This window comes from Nycticebus coucang, chromosome 6 (genome assembly GCF_027406575.1).
Source record: "Nycticebus coucang isolate mNycCou1 chromosome 6, mNycCou1.pri, whole genome shotgun sequence".
NCBI lineage: Eukaryota > Metazoa > Chordata > Mammalia > Primates > Lorisidae > Nycticebus > Nycticebus coucang.
Genome location: NC_069785.1, coordinates 30,804,624 through 30,829,802, shown reverse-complemented (window position 1 = coordinate 30,829,802; position 25,179 = coordinate 30,804,624). Strand labels below are relative to the sequence as shown.

Below are 25,179 nucleotides of genomic sequence, written 5' to 3'. Positions count from 1 at the left end.
GCGCCTGTAATCCCAGCGGCTTCTGGAGGCTGAGGCAGCGGGGTGCCTGCAGCCCGAGTCTGAGGTTGTGGTGAGCTACCACGCCCACTGCACTCTGCTCAGGGGCATAGGGTGGGACCCTGTCTCAACAACAACAACAAAAAAAAAAGTAAAGAAATAAAAAATAAGCAACGAAATAAAAAAAAAGCCAAAAAAAAAAATTCTGTTATTCCTTTCTCTCTCTTTCTAAAATTGTATTTGTTTGTTTGTTTGCTTTTGAGACAGTCACACTTTGTCGCCCTGGGTAGAGTACCATGGCATCATCATAGCTCACAGCAACTTCAAACTCCTGGGCTCAAGCAATTCTCCTGCCTCAGTTTTTCTATTTTTGGTAGAGAAGGGGTCTCGCTCTTGCTCGGGCTGGTCTCGAACTCCTGAGCTCAAGCAATCCCCTCACCTTGGCCTCCCAGGGAGTTCTAGGATTACAGGCACGAGCCACGGCACCCAGTCTCCTTTCTTTCTCTCTCTCTCTTTTTTTTTTTTTTTGTTGGAATACTTTTTTCTTTTTAATACATTGTCTTTCGCTGTTGTGCTGGCTAGAGCATAGTGGTGTCATTATAGCTCACTGCAACATCAAACTCCTGGGTTCAACCAATCCTCTTGCCTCAGCCTCCCCAGTAGCTGGGAATATATGCATGTATCACCACGCCCAGCTAATTTTTTCCAATTTGGTAGAGATGGGGGAGAGGGGTCTTGCTCTTGCTTAGGCTAGCCTTGAACTCCTGTCCTCAAGTGATCCTCCCACTTCAGCCTCCTAGAGTGCTAAGATTACAGGCATGAGCCACTGCACTTAGCCCTTAGTTGGAATACTTCTAAAGAAAAATTTTCCTTTTATCAGTCAAATCATTACCCTAAGGGCGGTGCGTGTGGTTCAGTGGGTAGGGCACCGGCCCCATATACTGAGGGTGGCAGGTTCAAGCCCGGCCCTGGCCAAACTGCAACAACAACAAAAAAAATAGCTGGGCGTTGTGGCAGGCTACTGTAGTCCCAGCTACTTGGTAGGCTGAGGCAAGAGAATCAGCTAAGCCCAGGAGTTGGAGGTTGCTGTGAGCTGTGACGCCACAGCACTCTACCGAGGGTGATAAAGTGAGACTCTGACTCTAAAAGAAAAAGATTACCCTGAGATATAGTTTAAAAACACTAAGAGCTCGGGCGGCACCTGTGGCTCAAAGAGTAGGGCGCCGGCCCCATACACCGGAGGTGGCGGGTTCAAGCCCAGCCCCGGCCAAAAACTGCAAAAAAAAAAAAACCACTAAGAGCTGTAGATATTGTGGAAAGTGGGAGCCAGTTTCACAAAAGGTAGATAAAGCAAACTGATCAAAGGGAGATAATGAATTTACCAATACCTTTAAAATACATTTCTAAGCTTAGTGACACCTTTAAAAATGTTCAAAACAGGGCGGTGCCTGTGGCTCAGTGAGTAGGGCACTGGCCCCATGTACCGAGGGTGGTGGGTTCAAACCCAGCCCCGGCCAAACTGCAACAAAAAAATAGCCGGGCATTGTGGCGGGCGCCTGTAGTCCCAGCTACTTGGGAGGCTGAGGCAAGAGAATCGCTGAAGCCCAAGAGCTGGAGGTTGCTATGAGTCCTGTGATGTCATGGCACTCCATCGAGGGCGGTAAAGTGAGACTTTGTCTCTACAAAAACAAAAACAAAAATGTTCAAAACATTAAAATTGCATGGGAAAATAAATCTTCAACTAAACAAATGCTCTGTACAAAAAAGACATTCAGCTAATAATCATTTCCAAAACAAATGTTACTTTCTTTTTTTTTTTTTTTTTTACAGTTTTTGGCTGGGGCTGGGTTTGAACCCGCCATCTCTGGCATATTGGGCTGGCGCCCTACTCCTTTGAGCCACAGGTGCCGCCCACAAATGTTACTTTTATAAAAAAATTTTTTATGTCACCCCAGTTAGAGTGCCGTGACGTAATGATAGCTCACTGCATCCTCAGACTTCAGGCCTAAGCAATCCTGAACACCTGGGACTACAGGTGTGCACCACCACACCCACCTAATTTTTTTGGAGGGAGGTACTACAAGACTACTTTATAGTATCCTATTTTTGGTGTAGATAGGATCTTGCTTTTGCTTAGGCTGGTACTGAACTCCTGAGCTCAAGCCATCCTCTTGCCTTGACCTCCCAGAATGCTAGGATTAGAGGTGTGAGCCAAACCTTTTGTTTTTAATAAGCTATATTGGACTAAAATATCTTGTATCTTATAGTAACCTTTGCTTTGCTTCCATTATTGTACCTACTCTGCCTCTCTCAGTATCTTCAAGGGGTTTCTCCTTTACTCTTTCCAGCTTCTTGCTGGACCTAATTTAGAACTGAAGTTTTTTTTGTTTTTGCGGGGGGTGCGTTTTGTGGTTTTTGGCTGGGCCTGGGTTTGAACCAGCCACCTCCAGCATATGGGACTGGCGCCCTACCCCTTTGAGCCATAGGCGCCACCCAGAACTGAAAATTTTTTTTTGTTTGTTTTGAGACAGAGTCTTACTTTGTTGCCCTTGGTAGAGTGCAATGGTGTCATAGCTCACAGCATCCTCAAACTCTTGGGGTCAAGTGATCTTTTTGCCTGAGTTTTTCATTTTTAGTAGAGATGGGGGCAGGGAGTCTCACTCTTGCTTGGGCTGGTCTCAAACTCCTGAGCTCAAGCAATCCACCAGCCTTGGCCTCCCAGAGTGCTAGGATCACAGGCGTGAGCCACCTCACCCAGCTAGAACTGAAGTTTTAAAATATTCTTTTGATTAAGTTTAAAATTAAATTTAAAATTTTCTTCAGTATATAAGATAAAAACATGTTCCTTTTTTTTTTTTTTTGAAATAGATTCTCACTTTATTGCCCTTGGTAGAGTGCTGTGGCATCACAGCTCACAGCAACCTCAAACTCCTGGGCTCAAGTGATTTTCTTGCCTTAGTCTCCCAAGTAGCTGGGACTACAGGTGCCCGCCACAACACCTGGTTATTTTTAGAGACAGGGTTTCTTTCTGGCTCAGGCTGGTTTTGAACCCGTGAGCTCAGGCAATACATCCACCTCAGCCTCCCAGAGTGCTAGGCTTACAGGTGTGAGCCACTGTGCCTGGCCTTGAAATGATGTAGTTTTAAGCCTTCAATTTTATTCTTTTTCAGAGTTGCTTTGGTTCCCTGGTATTCCACAGTGGGGTCCATTCTGTGTGCACATATGATCTTTGATGATATCGAAGGGAGAAATAACTGGTCAAGGGTAGAATGTGTGTTTTCCTGATGCTTGCCTGACACTGCATAATAATTTCACTGCAGAATAATTCCAAAGGTAGGATGTTTGGGATAGTGTGTTTTGGCCATTTATTACATCTATTTAGGTCATTAAGTATGAAATGTCCGATTTCTTTAAGTACTAAGTTTGACAGTTGTTATCTCTAGCATATCACTTTGACACTTGTTTTATTTTTATTGTGAAGATACATCCTTATTTTTTCAAACACCTGTTTGGCTTGTGATTATCTTTTTTATTTTTTTTTGAGACAGAGTCTCACTATGTCACCCGCAGTAGAGTGCTATGGTGTCACAGTTCACAGCAACCTCAAACCTTAGGCTTAAGCGATTCTCTTGCCTCAGCCTCACAGTAGCTGGGACTACAGGCACCCACCATAACGCCTGGCTATTTTTTGTTGTTGTTGCAGTTGTCGTTGTTGTTTAGTATGTCCTGGCCAGGTTCACCCACCAGCCCCAGTGCATGTGGCCGGCGCCCTAACCATTGAGTTACGGGCGCCGAGCCATGTTTCTGATTTTTTAAAGAGCAATTTTTGGGAAAATATGGATAAGTCAAAAAATTGTGTTATTTTTGAATATGAGATCCATTATGGAACCAATACAGCACAGATAGCTCGAAATACCAATGAAGTGCTTGGGAAGGGTATGGCTAAGGAATGCATAGTATGTCATTGGTTTGAGAAGTTCCATTTTCGTGATTTTAATCTTAAAAATGAGCCACGTGGGCAACCTGAAACCAAAGTGGATAATGACGAGCTGAAAGCTATAGTGGATGCGACTCCATCCCAACCTACATGTGAATTTGCAGCAAGCCTTGATGTTACTATTCCAGCAATATTAGACCCTTTGAAACAAACCAGCAAAGTACAGAAGCTGGATAGATGGGTTCTACTTGAATTAAATGAGCCTCAGAAGAAAAATTGTCTCAAAGTTTGCCTTTCTTTGCTGTCACAACTTAAAGGGGAACCTACTACACTATATTATTTCATATGATAAAAAATGGTTTCTTGAGGCTCAGCGCCTGTGGCTCAAGTGGCTAAGGTGTCGGCCACATATACCTGAGCCGGCAGGTTCGAATCCAGCCCGGGCCCGCCAAACAACAATGACGGCTGCAACCAAAAAGTAGCCAGGCATTGTGGCAGGCACCTGTAGTCCCAGCTACTTGGGAGGCAGAGGCAGAAGACTTGCTTGAGCTCAGGAGTTGGAGGTTGCTATGAGCTGTGATGCCATGGCACTCCATCCGGGGAGACAGCTTGAGGCTCTGTCTCAAAAAAAAAAAAAAAGTTTCTTTTTGAGAATCACAAGTGTTTGCCACAATGGTTGGATAAAGATGAAGTGCCAAAACCAAATATTCATTCAAAAAAAGCTAATGGTGTTAGTTTGGTGGTCCAGTGCTAGTATTATCCACTACAGTTTCGTGAAACCCAGTGAATTGATTAAAGCAGATGTCTATTGCAAGCAGTTGGAATGAAATGATGAAGATGCTTGTGATTAAGTAGCCGAGACTGGTTAATAGAGACAGGCCAATCCTCTTGCAAGGCAATGCTCGATATGTTCCACAAACAACACTGCTCAAATTATAGAAGCTAGACTTGGAAACTCTCTGTCATCCGCTGAATTCACCAGAACTTGCACCAACCGACTAAAATTTCTTCCAGGTTTTGGACCACTTCTTGTAAGCAAAAATATTCAATTCTCAATAAGCTATGGAAAATGCCTTTGGCAATTTCATAGCTGCTCACTCTCCAGTGCTGCTTGCATGAACAAGCTCTTCTTAAGATGCTCAACACCTGTAATCCTAGCATTCTAAGGCAGGAGGATTGCTTGAGCTCAGGAGTTTGGGAACACCCTGAGCAAGAGTGAGACCCCTTTTGTACCAAAAATAGAAATACAGGGTGGACATAAAGTTCACGTGCAATTTACTATGTTAAACTATTTTAAATTGCACATGAACTTTATGTCCACCCTGTGTTAGCCAGGCCTGGTGGCACTAACCTGTCGTCCCATAGAAAAATTAACCAGGGCCGGGCGCAGTGGTTCATGTCTGTAATCTTAGCACTCTCAGAAACTGAGGCTGGTGGATTGACTGATCTCAGGAGTTTGAGACCAACCTGGGCTAGAGTGAGAACCTGTTTCTAAAAAATAGCTGGACAGGCTCGGTGCCCATAACACAGTGGTTACAGCACCAGTCACATACACCGAGGGTGACGGGTTTGAACCTGGCCCAGGCCAGCTAAACAACTGCAACAAAAAACTAGCCAGGTGTTGTGGTGGGCACCTGTAGTCCCAGCTACTTGGGAGGCTGAGGCAAGAGAATTGCTTAAGCCGGGCGGCGCCTGTGGCTCAAGGAGTAGGGCGCCGGTCCCATATGCCAGAGGTGGTGGGTTCAAACCCAGCCCTGGCCAAAAACCAAAAAAAAAAAAAAAAAAGAGAATTGCTTAAGCCCAAGAGTTTGAGGTTGCTGTGAGCTGTGATGCTACGGCACTCCATCGAGGGCGGAATAGTGAGACTTTGTCTCAAAAAAAAAAAAACAACAACAAAACTATAAAAAAAAAAAAACAATAGTTGGGCATTGTGGTGGGAGCCTGTAGTCCCAGTACTCAGGAGGCTGAGGGAAGAGGATCACTTAAGCCCAAAAGTTTGAGGTTGCTGTGAGCTGTGATGCAACAGCACTCTACCAAGGACAACAAAGTGAAACTGTCTCAAAAAAAAAAGAAAAGAAAAAGAAATTTATTCAGGCATGGTGGCACTTGCCTGTAGTCTCAGCTACTCATGAGGTTGAGGCAAGAGGTTTGAGCCCTAGAGTTTGAGGTTGCTACGAGCTAGACTGGCTGTTGCCATGGTGCTCTAACCTGGGAAATAGAATGAGACTCTGTATCCTCTGTATCAAAAAAAATAAAAAATGAGAAAAACTGTGTTGATAGTTTAGGTTCATATTTTGATTAATTGTACTGCTTCTTATTTGAGATATAATGAACTGAACTTTTCATTTGAAATTCGACATTTCATATTTTATGACCTAATACTTATTGCACCTCACCCAGACCCACCATTTTAGGTAATGCTCAGAATTCTGAGTGACTTTATTTTACTTCTGTGCTATTCAAATTTTCTAAAATAGACATGTTTTGCTTTTGTTAAAAATAGCAGCTGCCCAGTACAGTGGCTCCTACTTATAGTCCCAGCTACTTGGGAGGCTGAGGCAGAGGATCACTTGAGGATCCTCCTCCAGTTAGAAGTTGTAAGAACAGCCTGGCAATACAGAGACCTCATCTCTCTCTCTTTTTTGTTTTTTAAAGGAGAAATAAAGTAGACTACAATAAATTCTAAAAATGCTTTTATGGAGAAATAAAGTAGACTATAATAAATTCTTATCTATCAAGAACTAGTTTGCCTTCAAGTAGAAAAGAGACTAAAGACAATATAAACTCTTAAGTACAATTATGTAGTAAGGTGACTAAAGCAATTTGCAAATTAGGTGAGAACAAAAAGTTTATGAGAAGAATATCAAAATCTAGGGAAGGACCCTAGACAAAAGGTTCAGTTTATAGTCTGAACAGAGAAGAAGCAGATGAGACATAAATATTGCTGTGTACTCAAAAATACAACCTGACAAAGCTAAAATACTTTCTAAATATTAACTTTTGTTATGATTCAGTAATCCCATGATGGGCACATTAGTATAGCAAATGATAAAGTGAGGCAAAAAATAAAATTATGTGTGCATGCACAGAAATAAAATTCAGGAATAGGTAATTTCTTTCTATGGCTCTTTGCCCTTTATTGTAGCAGCATACAGACCGCAAGTGACTGTGTATTTTTAGGGAAAGTAAATTGGTCACTCTGTTACAGCTAGGAATGTAGAAGCAGAATCCAAACTAATAGTTGACTGGTTAGAACCAATTCTAAGCTTGAGAAATAGTTTTTTTCAATATCAGTCTTCTTGCCCAGGATAAAAGATTATAGCCAGGATGAAAGCCAGTGTCCTAGAAATGAAAAGTTTCAGCTTTCCCTAATGCTGAGCTCTGTAGTTTTGGGGGAGTTATTAGTTAGGTCAGATACTCCAGAAGAAAATGAGCACTAATAAAGTATAGATTGTTAGATTTCCCTTTGTTGCCAGAAGTGAGGGGAATAGAATTGTATGGAAGTGTAGGTCAAAGACCTGTTTTTCCTTAGTAGGTGTGGAGTTTCCAGAAGAAACAAACAGATCTCCTCATTGCCTTTTATAAACATAGAATTACAAAGTTAGAAGCAGCCATGCAGGAGGCACAGCAAACCCTCGTCAGCCAGAACAAGTAAGTGACAAATCAAATCTCCAGATAGCTTTTTTTATTCTTTCAGAGCAGCTGTAGTCCTTATTTCCTTGTGGTTTCAAAGCCTGAAAATTATTCCATGAGTATTTGTTTGTCTTGGGAAAATCAGATCACCAATTTTTTAATTTTTGGTCCCCTCAATTTCCATGTTATTTTTCTCTTTCTTCCCTCAGGAGGCCCTCCTCACTTACAGGGGTGTCCAATCTTTTTTTTTCTTGCACATTGGAAAAAGAAGAGTTGTCTTGGACCACACATTAAATACACAAACACTAACAGAGACTGACGAGCAAAAAAAGGTTCATGCATAATTTTCACAATATCCAACACCAAAGATAAGCAAAACAAACCTCAAATAATCTGCCCACAGGTTGGACACCTCTGCTCTCTCTTATACTTCCTTGTATCGAAAACTACTTCTTCGGGTGGCGCCTGTGGCTCAAGGAGTAGGACGCCGGTCCCATATGCCAGAGGTGGCGGGTTCAAACCTAGCCCCGGCCAAAAACCACAAAAACAAAACAAAAAAAAAAACTACTTCTTTTGAGAAATCAGATACAGGTGATTCACTCTGATAAAAATAAAAGATGAGATAACATTAAAAATGTCACCTCTGGGAGGCTATATTTCAGAAATATTAAGCTAAAAGATGCAATTTTTGGTGAAAAATTTGAGACATCAGCAGCTCAGGAGGGGTGTGTGTAGGGGTTGAAGGAAATGTAATTATTTGCAAACTCCTCTGAAATCATACCAAATGACTTTATTTTGTCCATCTGATTATTGTCAACATCAAAATTCTGCCATTGTTTCCTTGAATCATTAGATCCCTGATAGAAATACCTTGTACAGCATCTCTTAAACTTTAATGTTGATAATAATAATCAGGATATTTTAGCCCATTGACCTGCTTCAGCTGCTTGTTTCTATCTTTTGCCTAGAGAGTTGTCAGTCTTAAGGAAGGAGAATGGAGAACTGAAGAAATTTCTAGCCATCCTAAAGGTGAATGGAATATATTTTCCTTACTATTATTTTCTCTCCGACTCTTCCCATCTATCTAGTTTACTATATAAAATAGTGTTTCCTTTTTCACATCATGGCACATGTAGAAACTGATAATATTTATATAACAAGCCCACTATAGTAAATGGATGAGGCCACAGAAAACCTTGGAGGGCTGAAGAATCAATATTTAGCACATTTTACCCCATTCTCAAACTTCAGTGAATCATGACATACCATTTAGGAAACCCTTTGATAAGTGTAAAAGAGATATTTGTTATAGCTTCAGATTTCTCCTCTAAAAACCCAAGACACCTCAGCACTCTTCATTTCCCTCAAACTCCCATTTCTTAAACATTTTGTTCCTTCCTAAGAATGTTCTAGGCTCAGTGCCATAGCACAGTGGTTATGGCACCAGCCATATACACTGAGGCTGGCGGGTTTGAACCTGCCTGGGCCAGCTGGACAACAATGACAACTGCAACAACAATAACAACAAAAATAGCCAGGCATTGTGGTGGGTGCCTATAGTCCCAGCTATTTGGGAGGCTGAGGTAAGAGAATCGCTTAAGCCCAAGAGTTTGAGGTTGCTGTGAGCTGTGATGCCACGACACTACCGAGGGCGACATAATGAGACTCTATCTCAAAAAAAAAAGAGAGAAGAATGTTCTATATATTTATATGATTTTCTTATTGATCCCACTCCTGTAACTGTTCTAACACATTATAATCATGTTATTTTCTTTTTTTTCCCCAGAGACTTCATATTTCCCCACAAATATAAGTTGTAAATTATGAAGGATTCCCGTTGTGCTTTTATGAAGAGGAACAGAAATTTTATCTCCTTAAACCTAATTTCCTAAGGAAACACTACTGCTATTTTTTCTCCTACTGAGAATCTTAACAATCATAACCAGTTTAGTTATCTAATAAGTAAAACTGAGATTCATTGATTTGAATCCTTGATTTGCAATTTCCTTCACTCCTGTTTTTTTTTTTTTTCCCCCCCCGCCTACAGCAATCTCCAAGTTGGTACCAAGGAAGCAGGTCAGTTTTATTAGCTCCCATACTAGCCTCACCCCTGAAAAGTTTTTCTTGACTCCTGGTTGTCTGGGCTCAGGGATGGACAAAATGATTGATGAATTTATCTTTCGCTTCTCTGAGAAAATGTTACTCATGCTCACCCTGGACTGTCATCTTTTGAAATACTGCTCATCCTTCAAATTTCAACTCAAGTCATTTGAATTAGGCAGAGTTAGATAATCTGTTCATTCTTTCAATAAATATTAAGTGCCTACTGCTTCTAAGGCACTGTTAGGTGCTTGGTGTACAGCACTAGTTCTGATTAGTGAGGACTGTGTTCTACCAGCTGTTGAATATTCTTTATATCAGCATTATACTGGTGGAATAAAGAGATATGGACTCTGCACTCAAAGAGGTTATGTTCTTTATGTAGTGTTCTTTCATACTTCTGTACTTCTTATACCCCATTATAACATACTTAAACATTGCTCTTTTTTCTTTTTGTCTCTCCCACCAGCCTGTGAGCTTCTCAGTTATTCTAGTTGTCATTGTAATCTCAGGATCTAGAACATATGGGCACTAAATAAATTGGATGGGTGGATGAGAGGAGGAAATGTATGAATGGGTGGATAGATATAAGGTTGAGAGTACTTGGTATGGCACCAAAGGAAGGAGGAAAGAAGTATTTCAAAACGTCTATGATAGACAATAGAGAAATAGAGGTTGGGAGGTTGGAAAGCAAAGTCTCACATACAAAACTTATTTCCATATTTTAGGTGATATCTATAAAGTACATAAGCGTAAGCTAGTTAAAGCTGTTCTTTCTACAATGATTTGGTTGATCCTTTATTTATTTTTTCTTTTTTTGAAACAGAGTCTCGCTATGTTGCCTTTGGTTGAGTGCAGTAACGTCACAGCTCACAGCAACCTCAAACTCTTGGGCTTAAGCGATTCTCTTGCCTCAGCCTCCCAATTAGCTGGGACCACAGGCGCCAGCCACAGTGCCCGGCCATTTTTGGTTGCAGTTGTCATTGTTGATTTTAGCTAGTCTAGGCTGGGTTTGAACCTGCCAGCCTTGGTGTATGTGGCTGGTGCCCTACCCACTGAGCTATGGGTGCCACCCATCTTTTTTTTTTCTTGAGACAGAGTCTTTTTCTGTTGCCCTGGATAGAGTTCTGTGGTGTCATAGCTCACACCAACCTCAAACTCTTGGGCTCAAGCAATCCCCTTGCCTCAGCCTCCCAAGTAGCTGAGACTACAGGCATCTGCCACAACGCCCAGCTAGTTTTTTTCTATTCTTAGTAGAGACGAGGTCTCACTCTTGCTCAGGCTAGTCTTGAACCCCTAAGCTCAGGCAATCCACCCACCTCAGCCTCCCTGAGTGCTAGGATTATAGGTGTGAGCTATTGTGTCTGGCCCTGATCCTTTAAAGTGGCACTTCTGTGTAGTGAGATTAGAGCTGCCTTTTTTTTTTTTTTCCTTGCAGGTCAACCACACCTCGACCAGTGGGCATTACTTCCCCATCACAGTCAGGTAGGAAATATTTTTTACCCAACTATCTGTGAAAAGAATATCCTTTCCCCCATCTGAAAGATGGTTTCTTCTCAGAAACCATATTATGATTTTCCTAATTTTATGTATGACATGAAAACATCAGACAACCAGATTACCACTCACAACAGATTGGCTAGACAAGGCAGCCAATGATAGCAACTTTTTATTATGCACTTTATTTTCTTTCAGTCACCCCACGACCCAGTTCTCAGTGTAGCAGCCAAGTGGTCAGGTGAGTAGAAAGCCTATGTAGCAACATTAAAGCTGTTGGCAAAAGTTGGAAGATGAAAGAAAGGTCTAGATATGGCTCTGACTGGGACTAAAGAGACTATAGGTCTATGTGAAAGTTTAACAACAGGTTTCTTGCCTTTTTGTCTGTTTGTCTCACTGTACAGTCGAGCCTCCCCAGCAGAGTCTATTCCTTACAGAATGACTGGCTTTGGTAACTTGGGACAAGTAAGTAATTCCTTCCCTCCTTCCCTCCTTCCTTCCTTCCCTCCCTCCTTCCCTCCTTCCCTCCCTCCCTTCCTCCCTTCCTTCCTTCCCTCCCTCCTTCCCTCCCTCCCTCCTTCCCTCCTTCCTTCCCTCCTTCCTTCCTCTCTCTTTCTTTCCTTCCTCCCCTCCCCTGCCCTTCCGTCCCCTTCCCTTCTCTTCCTTCTTCCCTCTCTCTCTCCCTTCCTTCCCTTTTTTTTTTAGACAGAGTCTCACCCCTCCTTCCTTCCTCTCTCTTCCTCTTTCTTTCTTTCCTTCCTTCCTTCCTTCCTTCCCTCCCTCCCCCTACCACCTCTCCTCTCCTCCCCTTCCCTTCTCTTCCTTCTTCCTTCTCTCCCTCCCTTCCTTCCCTTTTTTTTTTTTTTTTTAGACAGAGTCTCACTTTGTTGCCCTAGGTTGAGTGCTGGCATCATAGCTTACTCTTGAGCTCAAGCGATTCTCTCGCCTCAGCCTCTCAAGTAGCTGGGACTACAGGCACCTGCCACAACGTCCAGCTATTTCTAGAATCAAAGTCTTGCTCTGGCTCAGGCTGGTCTTAAACCCGTGAGCTCAGGCAATTCACCGGCCTTGGCCTCCTAGGCATGAGCCACCATGCCTGGCCTTCTTTTCTTTCCAGATTGAGTTATATAATGTTAAATGAATACAAAGATTTAAGTCAAGAATCTCCAATTTATATTGGTTTTGGCATAAATTATCTGATGCTATGCTGGACCCTATTTTCTTCTAGCAATGGAGACTTGATGTGAGAAGCTGAAACAGGGAATAAATAGGGGTGATAATAGAAGTGTTTAAGGACTAAATTAATGGTATCTATCATGTTCATTTTGGAAGTAGTAAAGTATGGGTCCTTCTTAGACTACTATGTCCACTCTGAGAGAACAATATATGCTTGAATGTCTAGATATAGAGAAATAGCAGGAAATAGGGAAGCCAGAGAAAAAGGGTATACTTATTAATTGTTATTTATTATTTGTCCATCAGGGAGGCAGAAGCTTGCAGGGAAGGAACACTCCCAGAGACTCTTACACTGGTGAGACGGGAGAAAAGATGCTAGAAATCAACAAATTCTGTGCAGAGACCATCAGATTTCTGGCTTTCTGTGCCTTGAAAATCTCTGGTCAGAAGATGGAGGGTAACTTTTGAGTAAAATAAAATTGACTTGGATTTTTAAAATTGCCACAAGATGGCAGTAGAAGTTAGTTGATGCTGATTGTTAGTCTCAAGTATCTTGAGTTCTTCACTGTGTATTAAACATAAAAATATTTTGGTTCTACTCACTTTTTTATCTATATCCTCTTAGAACTACTGCTGTTGTTAGTATTTTCAAGGGCATTATCCAGTCCCTAGAAAATACCTATCAGAGATTTCTCTTTCAGAAGAAGGCAAATTTGAAGTTTTTCAAATTTCTCTTTTTTTTTTTTTTTTTTTTGAGACAAAGTCTCAAGCTGTTGCCCTGGGTAGAGTGCCATGGTGTCACAGCTCACAGCAACCTCAAACTCTTGGGCTTAAGCGATTCTCTTGCCTCAGCCTCCCAAGTAGCTGGGACTACAGGCACCTGCCACAACACCTGGCTATTCTTTTGTTGTTGTTGTTGTTGCAGTTGTCGTTGTTTTAGCCGGCTCGGGCTGGGTTCGAACCCGCCAGCCTCGGTGTATGTGGCTGGCACCCTACCCACTGAGCTGTGGGTGCTGCCAAATTTCTCATTTTTAAATTCACCAAATAGTCTTCTTCCAATTCTTCCACATTCATCTCTTTGAAAAAATGTAGTTCTACTCAATTTCTTTCTTTCCTTTTTTTTTTCTTTGAGACAGAGTCTCAAGCTGTCGCGCTGGATAGAGTGCCGTGGCGATATTACAGGTCACAGCAACCTCCAACTCTTGGGCTTAAGAGATTATCTTCAGTTTTTCTAATTTTAGTAGAGAGGGGGTCTGGCTTTTGCTCAGGATGGTATCGAACTCATGAACTCAGCTATCCTCCCGCCTTGGCCTCCCAGAGTGCTAGGATTAGCCACTGCACCCAGCCTACTCAATTTATTTCTATTGGGTTGGCAAATGTTCCCTCTTTCGTTTCTAATTTTAGTAATTTGATTGAGGCTTTTCTCTTTTTTTTTTCTTGGTTAGCCATTTCAAAGAAGCAACTTTTAGTTATGTTGATTCTCTTTATTGTTTTTCTATTCCTTATTTCGTTTATTTCTGGTTCAATTTCTTTTCTTTATTCTGGATGTTTTCGGTTTAGTTCTCTTTCTAGTTTCTTAAGGTAAAGATTAGATTACTGATTAGAGATCTTTTTTACTATAGGCATTCCCAATCATAAATTTCACTCTAGCATTGCTTTCACTGTGTTCTTTAAGATCTGTTATGTTTTGTTTTTATTCATCACAAAGTATTTTCTAATGTCTTGTTTGATTTTTTTAGACCCCTTAGTTATTTAGCAGTATGTGGTTTAATATCCACATATTTGTGAATTTTTCAAATTTCCTCCTGTTATTTTTTGAAAAAAATTTTGTAGACATGGTGTCTTGCTGTGTTGCTGAGGTGTCAAACTCTTGGCCACAGGTGATCCTCCTGCCTCAGCCTTCCAAAGTGCTGGAATTACAAGCATAAGCCACTGCGCTCAGCCCTGTTATTCATTTTGAATTCTATTTCATGTGGTTGAACACACAAATTTTAACGTTATAGCTAAATATATGGTCTATCCTGAAGAATGCTCCATGTATACTTGGAAAGAATATATATTCTGCTCTTGTTGGGTGGAGCATTCTATAGAATCTGTTAAGTTTAGGCTGGGCGTCGTGGCTCACGTCAGTAATCCTAGCACTCTGGGAGGCCGAGGCAGGTAGATTGCTTGAGCTCACAGGTTCGAGACCAGCCTGAGCAAGAGTGAGACCCCACCTCTAAAAATAGCCAGGCACTGTGGCAGGTGCCTGTAGTCCCAGCTACTTGGGAGGCTGAGGCAGGAGAATTGCTTGAGCCTAAGAGTTTGAGGTTGCTGTGAGCTGTGATGCAACGGTACTTTACCAAGGGTGACAAAGTGAGTGAGTCTCTGTCTCAAAAAAAAAGTTTAATTGGTATATAATGTGCAATTGGCATGTGTCAAGTTCTGTTTCCTTGCTGATTTTCTGTTCTATTTGTGCTGTTTATTTATTTATTTATTTTGAGACAGAGCCTCAAGCTGTTGCTGTGGGTAGTGTGCTATGGTATCACAGCTCACAGCAACTTCCAACTCCTGGGCTTAAGCAATTCTCTTGCCTCAGCCTCCCAAATAGATGGGACTACAGGCACCTGCCGTAACGACCGGCTATTGTTTGGTTGTAGTTGTCATTGTTGTTTTGGCAGGCCTGGGCTGGATTTGAACCTGGCAGCTCTGATGTATGTGGCTGGCGCCTTAGACGCTTAAGCTACAGGTGCCGAGCCTGTGCTGTTTATTATTGTTTAACTGTTATTGTTAAATTGTCTCATTTATCTCAATTTTGTAAGTTTTTGCTTCGTGCGTTTTAGGGAGTCTGTTGTTAGTTGCATATGTAAGCATTATATCTTCTTGATGGATTGACCCTTTTATCTTCTTTATCTCTAGGAACAATTTTATTTTAAAGTCTATTTTGGTGGAGACTAATATAGCCATTCTTTTGTTCATTTGTATGGAATATCTTTTTCCATCCTTTCAACCTATATACATCTTTGAATCTACATGTCTAGGGCTGTCCAGAAATAATCCAGTCACCACTACGTGTATGAAAAATAGAGACATACATGGCTGGATACTTTCCAGACAGTCCTCTCAAAGTGAGTCTTTTATAGATACTGTATAGATGGACTTGTTTCTTCTTTTCTTTTTTTTTTTTTTGAGACAGAGTCGCACTTTGTTGCCCTCAGTAGAGTGCTCACAGCAACCTCAAACTCTTGGGCTCAAGCTATTCTCTTGTCTCAGCCTCCATAGTAGCTGAGACTACAAGCCCCTGCCCCCATCACAACACCTAGCTATTTTTTTTTTTTTTGTAGAGACAGAATCTCACTTTACCGCCCTTGGTAGAGTGCCATGACGTCACAGGACTCACAGCAACCTCCAGCTCTTGGGCTTCCGCGATTCTCCTGCCTCAGCCTCCGGAGCAGCTGGGACAACAGGCGCCCGCCACAACGCCCGTCTATTTTTTGGTTGCAGTTCGGCCGGGGCTGGGTTTCGCCACCCTCGGTATATGGGGCCGGCGCCCTACTCACTGAGCCACAGGCACCACCCCAGTTGGACCTGTTTTTTCATCCATTCTGCCAGATTCTGCCTTTTAATAGGAGCAGTTAATCTCTTTACATTTAACGTAATTACACATAAGAACTTCTACTATTGGGCAGCACCTGTGGCTCAAAAGGGTAGGGCGCTGGCCCCATATGCTGGAGGCGGTGGGTTCAAAGCCAACCACAGCCAAGAACTGAAAAAAATACAAAACAAACAAACAAAAAAAAAAAAAAAAAAAGAACTTCTACTATTTTGGTATTTGTTTTCTATATAGGTTTTATGATTTTTAGTTAGCCTATTGTTTGTGCTGACTGATATTTATTTCCTTAGGCCAAACAAGTGCTTCTAACTGTTTTCAACATACATTCCTGGGGAAAAGGTTTTTCAGCACTTACTGAGCTCTGAGCTCCAAGTCCTTGGAACCTGGTGAGTTCCAAGTCATATCAAATTATGACAGTCTTGAAAATGAGGTCTTTCAAGGAACCTGCAGAAAGGTCAAATAATGACAATTTTCTGAGAATGATACTTTGAAGGAACTCAAACCCCATTCCACTCCAGTGACTGCCAGAGTGTGGCCTGTTGGTTTTCAAGACTACCATGGAGCTGGAGAAGGAGAAATGGGAATAGGGAAAGTGAAAATGCCATAAAGTTTGCTATTTTTCTTGAATAAACATCCTTACCCCCCTTTTCTGTTATTTTTCTCTGTATTGAATAAATATCCTCTACATTGCTACAAGTGCTTCATTAATTTCTAGTGTTCTGAAAAAATTGATTCTGACCATTTTGCCCATTTTCTGGTTGCTTTTATGGAGGAGAAAATTTTTGGAGATTTTGGCTATTTTTTTGCTGACGTCACCTCTAGCTACTTTAATGACTCTTTGTCTATATGTATTCTTTCTGGTAATCTCCATTGTAGAGGGGAAGCCAAGGCACAGATCATTAGAGCACATGATGATCTAGATCGTGATGGCTACTGCTCCATAGACTCATGAAAAGGAGAGGAAAACACCTTTTAAAAATACTTCTAGGTGATTTGTTAGCCATTAGTTTCCAAGCCTAATATACACAGTAAACATCTTTGATCCCCACTTCCTTTGCTCTTGGCCCCAGTATACCGGAATCTCTTTTCCATTTCATAAGTTCATTTTTATGCTTTTCAGAAACCCCTTCACCAGCTTCAACTCACAGCTTATCTTATAGGTGAGTAACCCTCTGTGTCCTTTCTCTTAGGATCTTTCCACACTGCCAATAGGCCTGGAGTTACTTCTCCCTGGCCTCTATTCCTGAAGTTTATAATCTGCCTTGTAAAAAAAAAAGAGAAGGATGAATAGCACTGTGTTTAATATACATCCGTATTATTTTCAGGTGTAAGAAGGGGATTTTCCCCCCCTTTCTGGCTTAAATGTATAGTTCCTTCATATGTTATTTACCTTTCCCTTTCCTTTTCTTTGCTGATGCTTTTATTTCCCCTCCTTAGTTCTTCATCTGTCTCCCTTGGACAGGGAATTTTTTCTTTCAGAACATCCCTAAATCCAGGCCACATAATCCTTTACTCCCAACAATTCTGGTAAGTTAAGTAACATTCCTAAAGGAGTGGAACTTCGACCATTGACACATATATTAAAATGAAAATTTTTTCTTTCTTTCTTTTTTTTTTTTAAAAGAGACAGGGTCTCGTTCTGTTACCCAGGCTGGAGCACAGTGGTGCAATTCATAGCTCACTGCAGCCTCAAACTCCTGGGTTCAAGTGATCCTCCTACCTCCACCTCTCAAATAGGTGGGACTACAGGCAATAGGTGGGACCACATCTGGTGAATTTTTTTTGTAAAGACAGGGTCTTGGGTGGTGCCTGTGGCTCAGTGAGTAGGGCGCCAGCCCCATATACTGAGGGTGGTGGGTTCGAACCTGGCCCCGGCCAAACTGGCAACAAAAAAATAGCCAGGCATTGTGGCGGGCACCTGTAGTCCCAGTTACTCGGGAGGCTGAGGCAAGAGAATCTGCTAAGCCCAAGATCTGGAGCTTCCTGTGAGCTGTGATGCCCTGGCACTCTACCGAGGGCTACAAAGTGAGATTCTGTCTAAAAAAAAAAAAAACAGACAGGGTCTTACTATGTTACCCAGGCTGTTTTCAAATTCCTGGCCTCAAGCAATCCTTCAGCCCTGGCCCCCCAAAGTGCTGGGATTGTACATTTATGTGCCACCATGCCTAGCCTAAAGAAGATTTTCAAGGTGACAGACAAGAAGTTGGTGTGCCCCTTAAAGAACATTATCTCCAATTTGGCTCTTCAATATTCTTTTATTTTATTTTATTTTTTTTTGTGGTTTTTGGCCGGGGCTGGGTTTGAACCCGCCACCTCCGGCATGTGGGACCGGCGCCCTACTCCTTGAGCCACAGGCGCCGCCAATATTCTTTTTTTTAAACCATCAAATTTTATAAAACATTTTGGTTCAGCAATAAAATCAGTGACAGCAAATAAATGTCAACAAATCTGATGTTGCAGGGAATAATCTTATCATTAAACTGGAGTGCCTCTCTCACTCCCTCTTTCCTTCTAAAATATGAAACAATTACTTTTTTTGTCTCTCTTAAATCCAGCTACCCAATGAACCTGGCTCTTTAATATTCTTTAAGAGTCATTTGATTTCCTTCACAGTGAAGGGAAGTTCTGAATTTTGTCTGGATTGCACTCATTGTGCTATCAGTTGAGTCCTACTATTTCGCCAAGGTTGGCCTATAGTATTAAACGGGCCTTTTTTGAGGCAGGGTTTCGCTCTCTTGTTCATGATAGAGTGTAATGGTAACTCAAATTCCTGGGCTTAAGCAGTCCTTCTTCCTCAGCCTCCCAAGTAGCTGGGACTACAGGATCACCCATCTCTGGCTTATGTTTTTAGAGATGGGATCTTGCTATATTGCTCAGCTTGGTGAACTGGCTTTTTTTGTTTTGTTTTGTTTTTTTGAGACAGAGTATTATTTGGTCACCCATGGTAGAGTGCTGTGGAGTCTTAGCTCACAGCAACCTCAAACTCTTGGGCTCAAGTGATTCTCTTGCCTCAGCCTCCCAAGTAGCTGGGACTATAGGCTCCCACCACACCTGGCTATTTTTAGAGATGGGGTCTCGCTCTTGCTCAGGCTGGTCTTGAACTTGTGAGCTCAAGTGATCTACCCACCTCGGCCTCCCAAGTGCTGGGATTACAGGTCTGGGCCACTGTGCCTGGCAGAACTGGCTTTTTTTGATTTGTATGTTGAATATTTTGGGAGCTCAGTTCTAAGGATTATAAAACAAATATCCTTTCTTCTCCTCATCTTTTTCAACAGAAGTACTTTGACTGCCAGTGCTCTTAATAAGGGGCTGCCATCTTCCATAGCTCACCTAAATCTTTATATTGTCTATCTTTCTACTTAAACTCAAATCTCAAACCTCTTTACCAGGACCCCATCCTCACAGGAAAAGAATGGACTTTATAACCCTCCTCTTAAATTGCTTAGCTAGAATTTTTTCCCTTTTGAGTAGAATTCCTTTGATTAAGAACTTACCTAGTTACCCTAATCCATAAATAACACTGCTAAGAAACTGCTCAAGTAAGTTATCTTTCACGATTCCATTCTATCCATCAGGTCAGAGGGACAGCAGAGCTACACTAGAGAGTCCTCCTGGTTTCCAGCTACCAGTCCTGCAGGTGAGCCTGGCTTACTTTATGCGTAAAAACTCATGCAGTTAGGCCTGCATATCAAATGCTTCATTCTGGTCTCATTGGGATGGTGGCACATAACCAGTGAAGAATGACATGAGTTTCAACTGTAGTAACTATTTGGTCACAGTTTTCCCAGAATAGTCTCAATTTCAAAGATTCTATCCTGGGGCCGGCACCTATGGCTCATTGGGTAGGGCGCCAGCCCCATATGCCGAGGGTGGTGGGTTCAAACCCGGCCCCGGCCAAACTACAACCAAAAAATAGCCGGGCGTTGTGGCGGGCGCCTGTAGTCCCAGCTACTCAGGAGGCTAAGGCAAGAGAATCACCTAAGCCCAGGAGTTGAAGGTTGCTATGAGCTGTGTAATGCCACGACAGTCTACCGAGGGCCATAAAGTGAGACTCTGTCTCTACAAAAAAAAAAAAAAAAGATTCTATCCTACTGTCAGATTAGTTTCCTACTTTGAAGTTTTAAAATTAAGATATATGGCAGTGAAGGGCTTTTTTTTTGTTTTGTTTTTGAGACAGAGCCTCAGCTGTCACCCTGGGTAGAGTGCTCTGGCGTCACAGCTCACAGCAACCTCCAACTCCTAGGCTTAAGCAATTCTCCTGCCTCAGCCTCCCAAGTAGCTGGGACTTTAGGCGCCCGCCACAATGCCTGGATATTTTTTGGTTGTAGTTGTCATTGCTGTTTGGCAGGCCCGGGCTGGATTTGAACCCGCCAGCTCTGGTGTATAAGGCTGGGGCCTTAGCCGCTTGAGCTACAGGCGCTAAGCCAGTGAAGGGCTTTAAACTGAGAGATGTTGGCAAGGATAAAATCAGTGTGGACACACTGACATTCCCATTAGTTCTACAATGAAGTATTTTCAGTGGAATATGTGTTTTTGGTGGACATACTGCTGAACTAGGTAAAATCAAGTTTACTTCTTCAGAGGTACCCGGAATAATATTTTGTAAATTTGTGGGACTACTGTTATGATCCAAGCAAGAAAAGGAAAAGGGCATGGTAACAAGGAGAGGTTTGTAAAGAACTCTATTAAATGAATAGTCTCGCCTTTTAAGTTAACTTTGATGGCTTGAGTTTTGAAGGATATTTAGGCCCATTTTTCCACTCTAAGATCCTGGTGACTACAGGGACAATTCCTTCATACTAAAGTAGATATATATTTTGCTTCGATATTCCAAAATGCCCTTTATTTCATCAGCAAGAAATTGGAGTCTAAGCCTTAAGAGGCAGCACTGGGGAGGTAATATCCCTCCCTAATATTCTCACAAACAGAGAGATTAAACTACAGATGAAAAAAGACCTATATGGCTCGGCACCTGTGCTCAGTGGTTAGGGCGTTGGCCACATACACCGGGGCTGGCAGGTTTGAACCTGCCCTGGACCTGCTAAACAATGACAGCTGCAACAAAAAAGTAGCCAGGCATTGTGGCAGGCACATGTAGTCCCAGCTACTTGGGAGGCTGAGGCAAGAGTTACTTAAGCCCAGGAGTTTGAAGTTGCTGTAAGCTGTGACGCCACAGTATTCTACCAAGGGCGACATAATGAGACTCTTGTCTCAAAGAAAAGAAAAGAAAAGAAAAGAAAAGAAAAGAAAAGAAAAGAAAAGAAAAGAAAAGAAAAGAAAAGAAAAAAGACCTACAAACTATCTAGAAATATACGGCCCATAATTGGATTTTGCTTGAAACAAGCTATTTAAAAAACTATGAGACAGCTGAGGAAAATCAAATACCTATTGGGCATTTGACATTAAAAAATTGTTAATATTGGGGTTATTTTAGATATAATATTTGGGTTATATTTTTTAAAATAGCTTTTTTCTTTTGTAAATAGATGCTAAAATATTTATGAACAGGAAGTTAAATGATGTCTCAGTTTTGCTTTAGTACAATTTAGTAGACGGGGTAGTGGAACAGTAGAAATAAGATTGTTGAAGTTGGGTGGCGCCTGTGGCTCAGTTGGTAGGGCGCCGGCCCCATATACTGAGGGTGGCGGGTTCAAACCCGGCCCCGGCCAAACTGCAACCAAAAAATAGCCGGGCGCCTGTAATCCCAGCTACTCGGGAGGCTGAGGCAAGAGTAATCGCTTAAGCCCAGGGGTTGGAGGTTGCTGTGAGCTGTGTGAGGCCACGGCACTCTACCGAGGGCCAGAAAGTGAGACTCTGTCTCTACAAAAAAAAAAAAAAAAAAAAGATTGTTGAAGTTGGGTGATGGGTATATGAGTTCATTATATTATTCTATGTATTTTTTGAAAATGTGATAGCTTAAAAAAAGTTATTGAGCAAAGTACCATTTCCCCCAGAGACATAAGAATTCTGATAATCATCTCTGGGTATGATAGTCATATATTCCAGATCTTTTTTTTTTTTTTTTGTAGAGACAGAGTCTCACTTTATGGCTCTTGGTAGAGTGCTGTGGCATCACACAGCTCACAGCAACCTCCAGCTCCTGGGCTTAAGCGATTCTCTTGCCTCAGCCTCCCGAGTAGCTGGGACTTCAGGCGCCGACCACAACGCCCAGCTATTTTTTTTGTTGTTGCAGTTTGGCCAGGGCTGGGTTTGAACCCGCCACCCTCGGCATATGGGGCCGGCGCCCTACTCACTGAGCCACAGGCGCCGCCCTATTCCATATCTTTCAAAATAGTTTGATTTTCAAATATATTCAATCTTATTATCACCATAAACTGAAATGTTCTAGAGTTTCTTATAAAGCTTTTGTCTCACTAAATATATCAATTCTTAGTTTGGAAGTTAGTTATGCAATGGAGAAGACTATAAGCAAGCAACAAATAGTGGGTTATTGTCTCAATAAACTTCATATAATGGCTTGAGATGCACTTACTTGCCCTTTTTATTTTTATTACCGCCCATATTTACTCTCATATCCTCTGATGCAGACTCTCTACCATCAAGAGGCAGATAGGCTTAGCCAACAGGAGTGAAGCGTGGACCACTTCCAGATAGAACATCTTCAAGATCTTATCTATACAGACTACTGAAGGATGGACTGGAGCAACCAGTACCCATTGGGGGTGATGGTCTTGAAAAATGTACCCCTTGTGTTTCCTTGTGTACCTTATTCTCTTTATCCTATTTACCCTATATCACTTTCCAGGAAAGTGGTCAGGTCTTACCTGAGGCTAGTGCTTCCGGAAATTGTTCTCTCTCCCAAAAGACGTATGTAGTTCCCCTTATTTCCCACCATTAGAAAAGAAGATTGTAAAAATAATTCTTGGCATCATGTTTGGGAGTGGGGGTGGGGGACTGGGGGAGAATAATATACTCATCAACTATGTTTCATTTCAGGATTCCATTTTTTAGCTAGTATATATTGTCCCATTGCTGATGTTAACAAGTAAAAACTCAGGTCCTGGTCCTAATTTACTATACTTTTTCTATTTGCCTAGTTTCTTCTGTGCATAGTTAATATTAAATATGTTGTTTTCTTTTTGGTCAAAAGAAAAGTTTGAAGACACTGATTTTCAACTTACCAAAGTATATAGCTAATAAAATAAAGAGGATGCTCTTCTGTTACTGCAATCTTTCAGCCATGACAAACTCTTTGTTGGTGGAATAGGCAAAGAACACTACTGGTAAGATCAAACATTTATTCTACTTTGAGTAGTAAGAGGTAGAAATGAGGAATTAAATAGGTGGCCATTCACAGGAATGTCTTCAGCAAAAATATTGGACAAACACATGAGGCACCATGTGAGGCCCAAAATAAATTAGTCCTTTAGGCTGATCTTATATCTGACCTAGGATCCCAGGGCCCTTTATGGTACTCTAAAATTTATTTTTAAAGGCATTTTGGGACATTTTTCCTTTGGGTCAAGAGCCTATGCTGTAGCAAGTGGAGTTATTTCCAAGACTGTTGTATCTGATCACTCCTGAAACCTCAGGAATTTTACTCATTTGATGGTTAGAAAACAATTTGCCTGCTCACAGATGCTGACCTACTGCCTTTTAAAGTTTTCTTTTCATTTAACTCAGTGAGTCTCCTTCAAAACATAAATAGTGTACTAAAGCGGAATATTAATGGATTTGGCTCCATTAATTCCTAAACCATAGAAGGGGCAAGATGGAGGGAAAAGAAACAGTTTTATTTTTGGCCTTTTTATTATTATTCTAGCAATTTGGGGCTTCCACTCTTCCACTATGTTTACCCCATTGGTGGTATTTATTTGCTTTATATTTGATCCCAACTAATGAAAACCATTCCAAAACATCAATAATTAATCCATTTAAAGACAGTGATTCCCCCTGTCCCCAAGACAGAGCCTATAAAGAGAGGGGAAAGTCTCTTTTGTGGACATGGACAGACAGCAAAAAGATGAAAAATTAGTCTCGTCAGCTGGACAAGGAGGTATTGTTAGGTTTGTAAAACCAAACCTGAAAGCTACCCCCATTGCTCTCTACCGGGAGAAACCATTCCCTCTCCTACACTTCTCTACAGCATAATTCTACTTTTTAAAAGGACATCTCTCCTAATTCCCACCTCCAATAAATATCCAGTCTAAATAATTCTCCACCCAATTCTTAAAACTTTTTCATAAGCTCTGTGGGGGGAGATTTACCCTGAGACAAATAGTGAACAGTGTAGGGATTTCAGAAGGATAAAAAAAAAAAAAAAGAGCCACAAGGCAAAGTGGTCCCAGTATCAGACATGAAAACATTCTGCTTCATGTGTGGTTCAATAATGAAAAAGTTGAAACATATAAAGTCAAGTTAGTACGAAGAAGTATTTGTGATGAGACTGGGACACAATTGAGATTCCTGGTTGCATTATGCATAGACTTGTGCTCAGACAAGAAGAGGTGCAAGGCAGCCTTATATCCTAGGGAAAACAGTGGGTTTGGGGATGCACTGCAATCATCAATTGAATGTTCTTTACTTCATTCCATTCCTTCTCTACGTGTGAGGTCAAGGTCTCGCCTCTCTGTAGTACACTAAGGTAAAAAAACCGCAGATGCGAGGAAAGCAAGCCCATAGTTTGCCCAGATTCTTAGCACTCTTCACATTAAGGGTATAGGCCTGAGGCTGGGCGCAGGGGCTCATGCCTATAATCCCAGCACTTACGAGGCCTAAGTGGGTGGATTATTTGAGCTCAGGAGTTCAAGATCAGCCTGAGTAAGAGCTAGACCCCGTCTCTAAAAAATAGCCAGGTGTTGTAGCAGATGCCTATAGTCCCAGCTACTTTGGGAGGCTGAGACAAGAGAATCGCTTAAGCCCCAGAGTTTGAGGTTGCTGTGAGCTGTGACACCATAGCATTCTACCAAGGGTGACAAAGTGAGACTCTGTCTCAAAAAATAAAAGTTGAAGAAAATAAAAATAAGGTGGCGCCTGTGGCTCAGTGAGTAGGGCACCGGAGGTGGTGGGTTCAAACATGGTCCAGCCCAAAATTGCAAAAAAAAAAAAAAAAGAAGGAAAGATAAGAAAAAATAAATAAATAAAGGCTACAGGCCTGGATTTCTGCTGATCTATTCCCAGCCTTAACTTTTTGTCCTATGGTCATCCTCCCTGGTCCACCCTCACTATATCCCCATTGCCCACCCTGAAGAACACAAAGCTTTTTTAGTTCTTTGCCATAAGATAC

General features: G+C 41.7%; 1 protein-coding gene across 1 annotated transcript in view; it reads left to right on the top strand.

Annotated features, from left to right (window-relative positions):
- The window catches only part of RNF212B (ring finger protein 212B), a 31,951-nt gene extending 14,488 nt beyond the window's left edge, over positions 1-17,463 (top strand). Inside the window, exons 4-12 of the mRNA XM_053595517.1 lie at positions 7,470-7,585; positions 8,536-8,596; positions 9,615-9,643; positions 11,106-11,152; positions 11,363-11,405; positions 11,569-11,629; positions 12,647-12,695; positions 17,053-17,092; positions 17,370-17,463. Of these exons, the coding sequence (XP_053451492.1) occupies positions 7,470-7,585; positions 8,536-8,596; positions 9,615-9,643; positions 11,106-11,152; positions 11,363-11,405; positions 11,569-11,629; positions 12,647-12,695; positions 17,053-17,092; positions 17,370-17,463 (540 nt within the window). The remainder of the gene's footprint in view (positions 1-7,469; positions 7,586-8,535; positions 8,597-9,614; positions 9,644-11,105; positions 11,153-11,362; positions 11,406-11,568; positions 11,630-12,646; positions 12,696-17,052; positions 17,093-17,369) is intronic.
- The last annotated feature ends 7,716 nt before the right edge of the window (positions 17,464-25,179 follow it).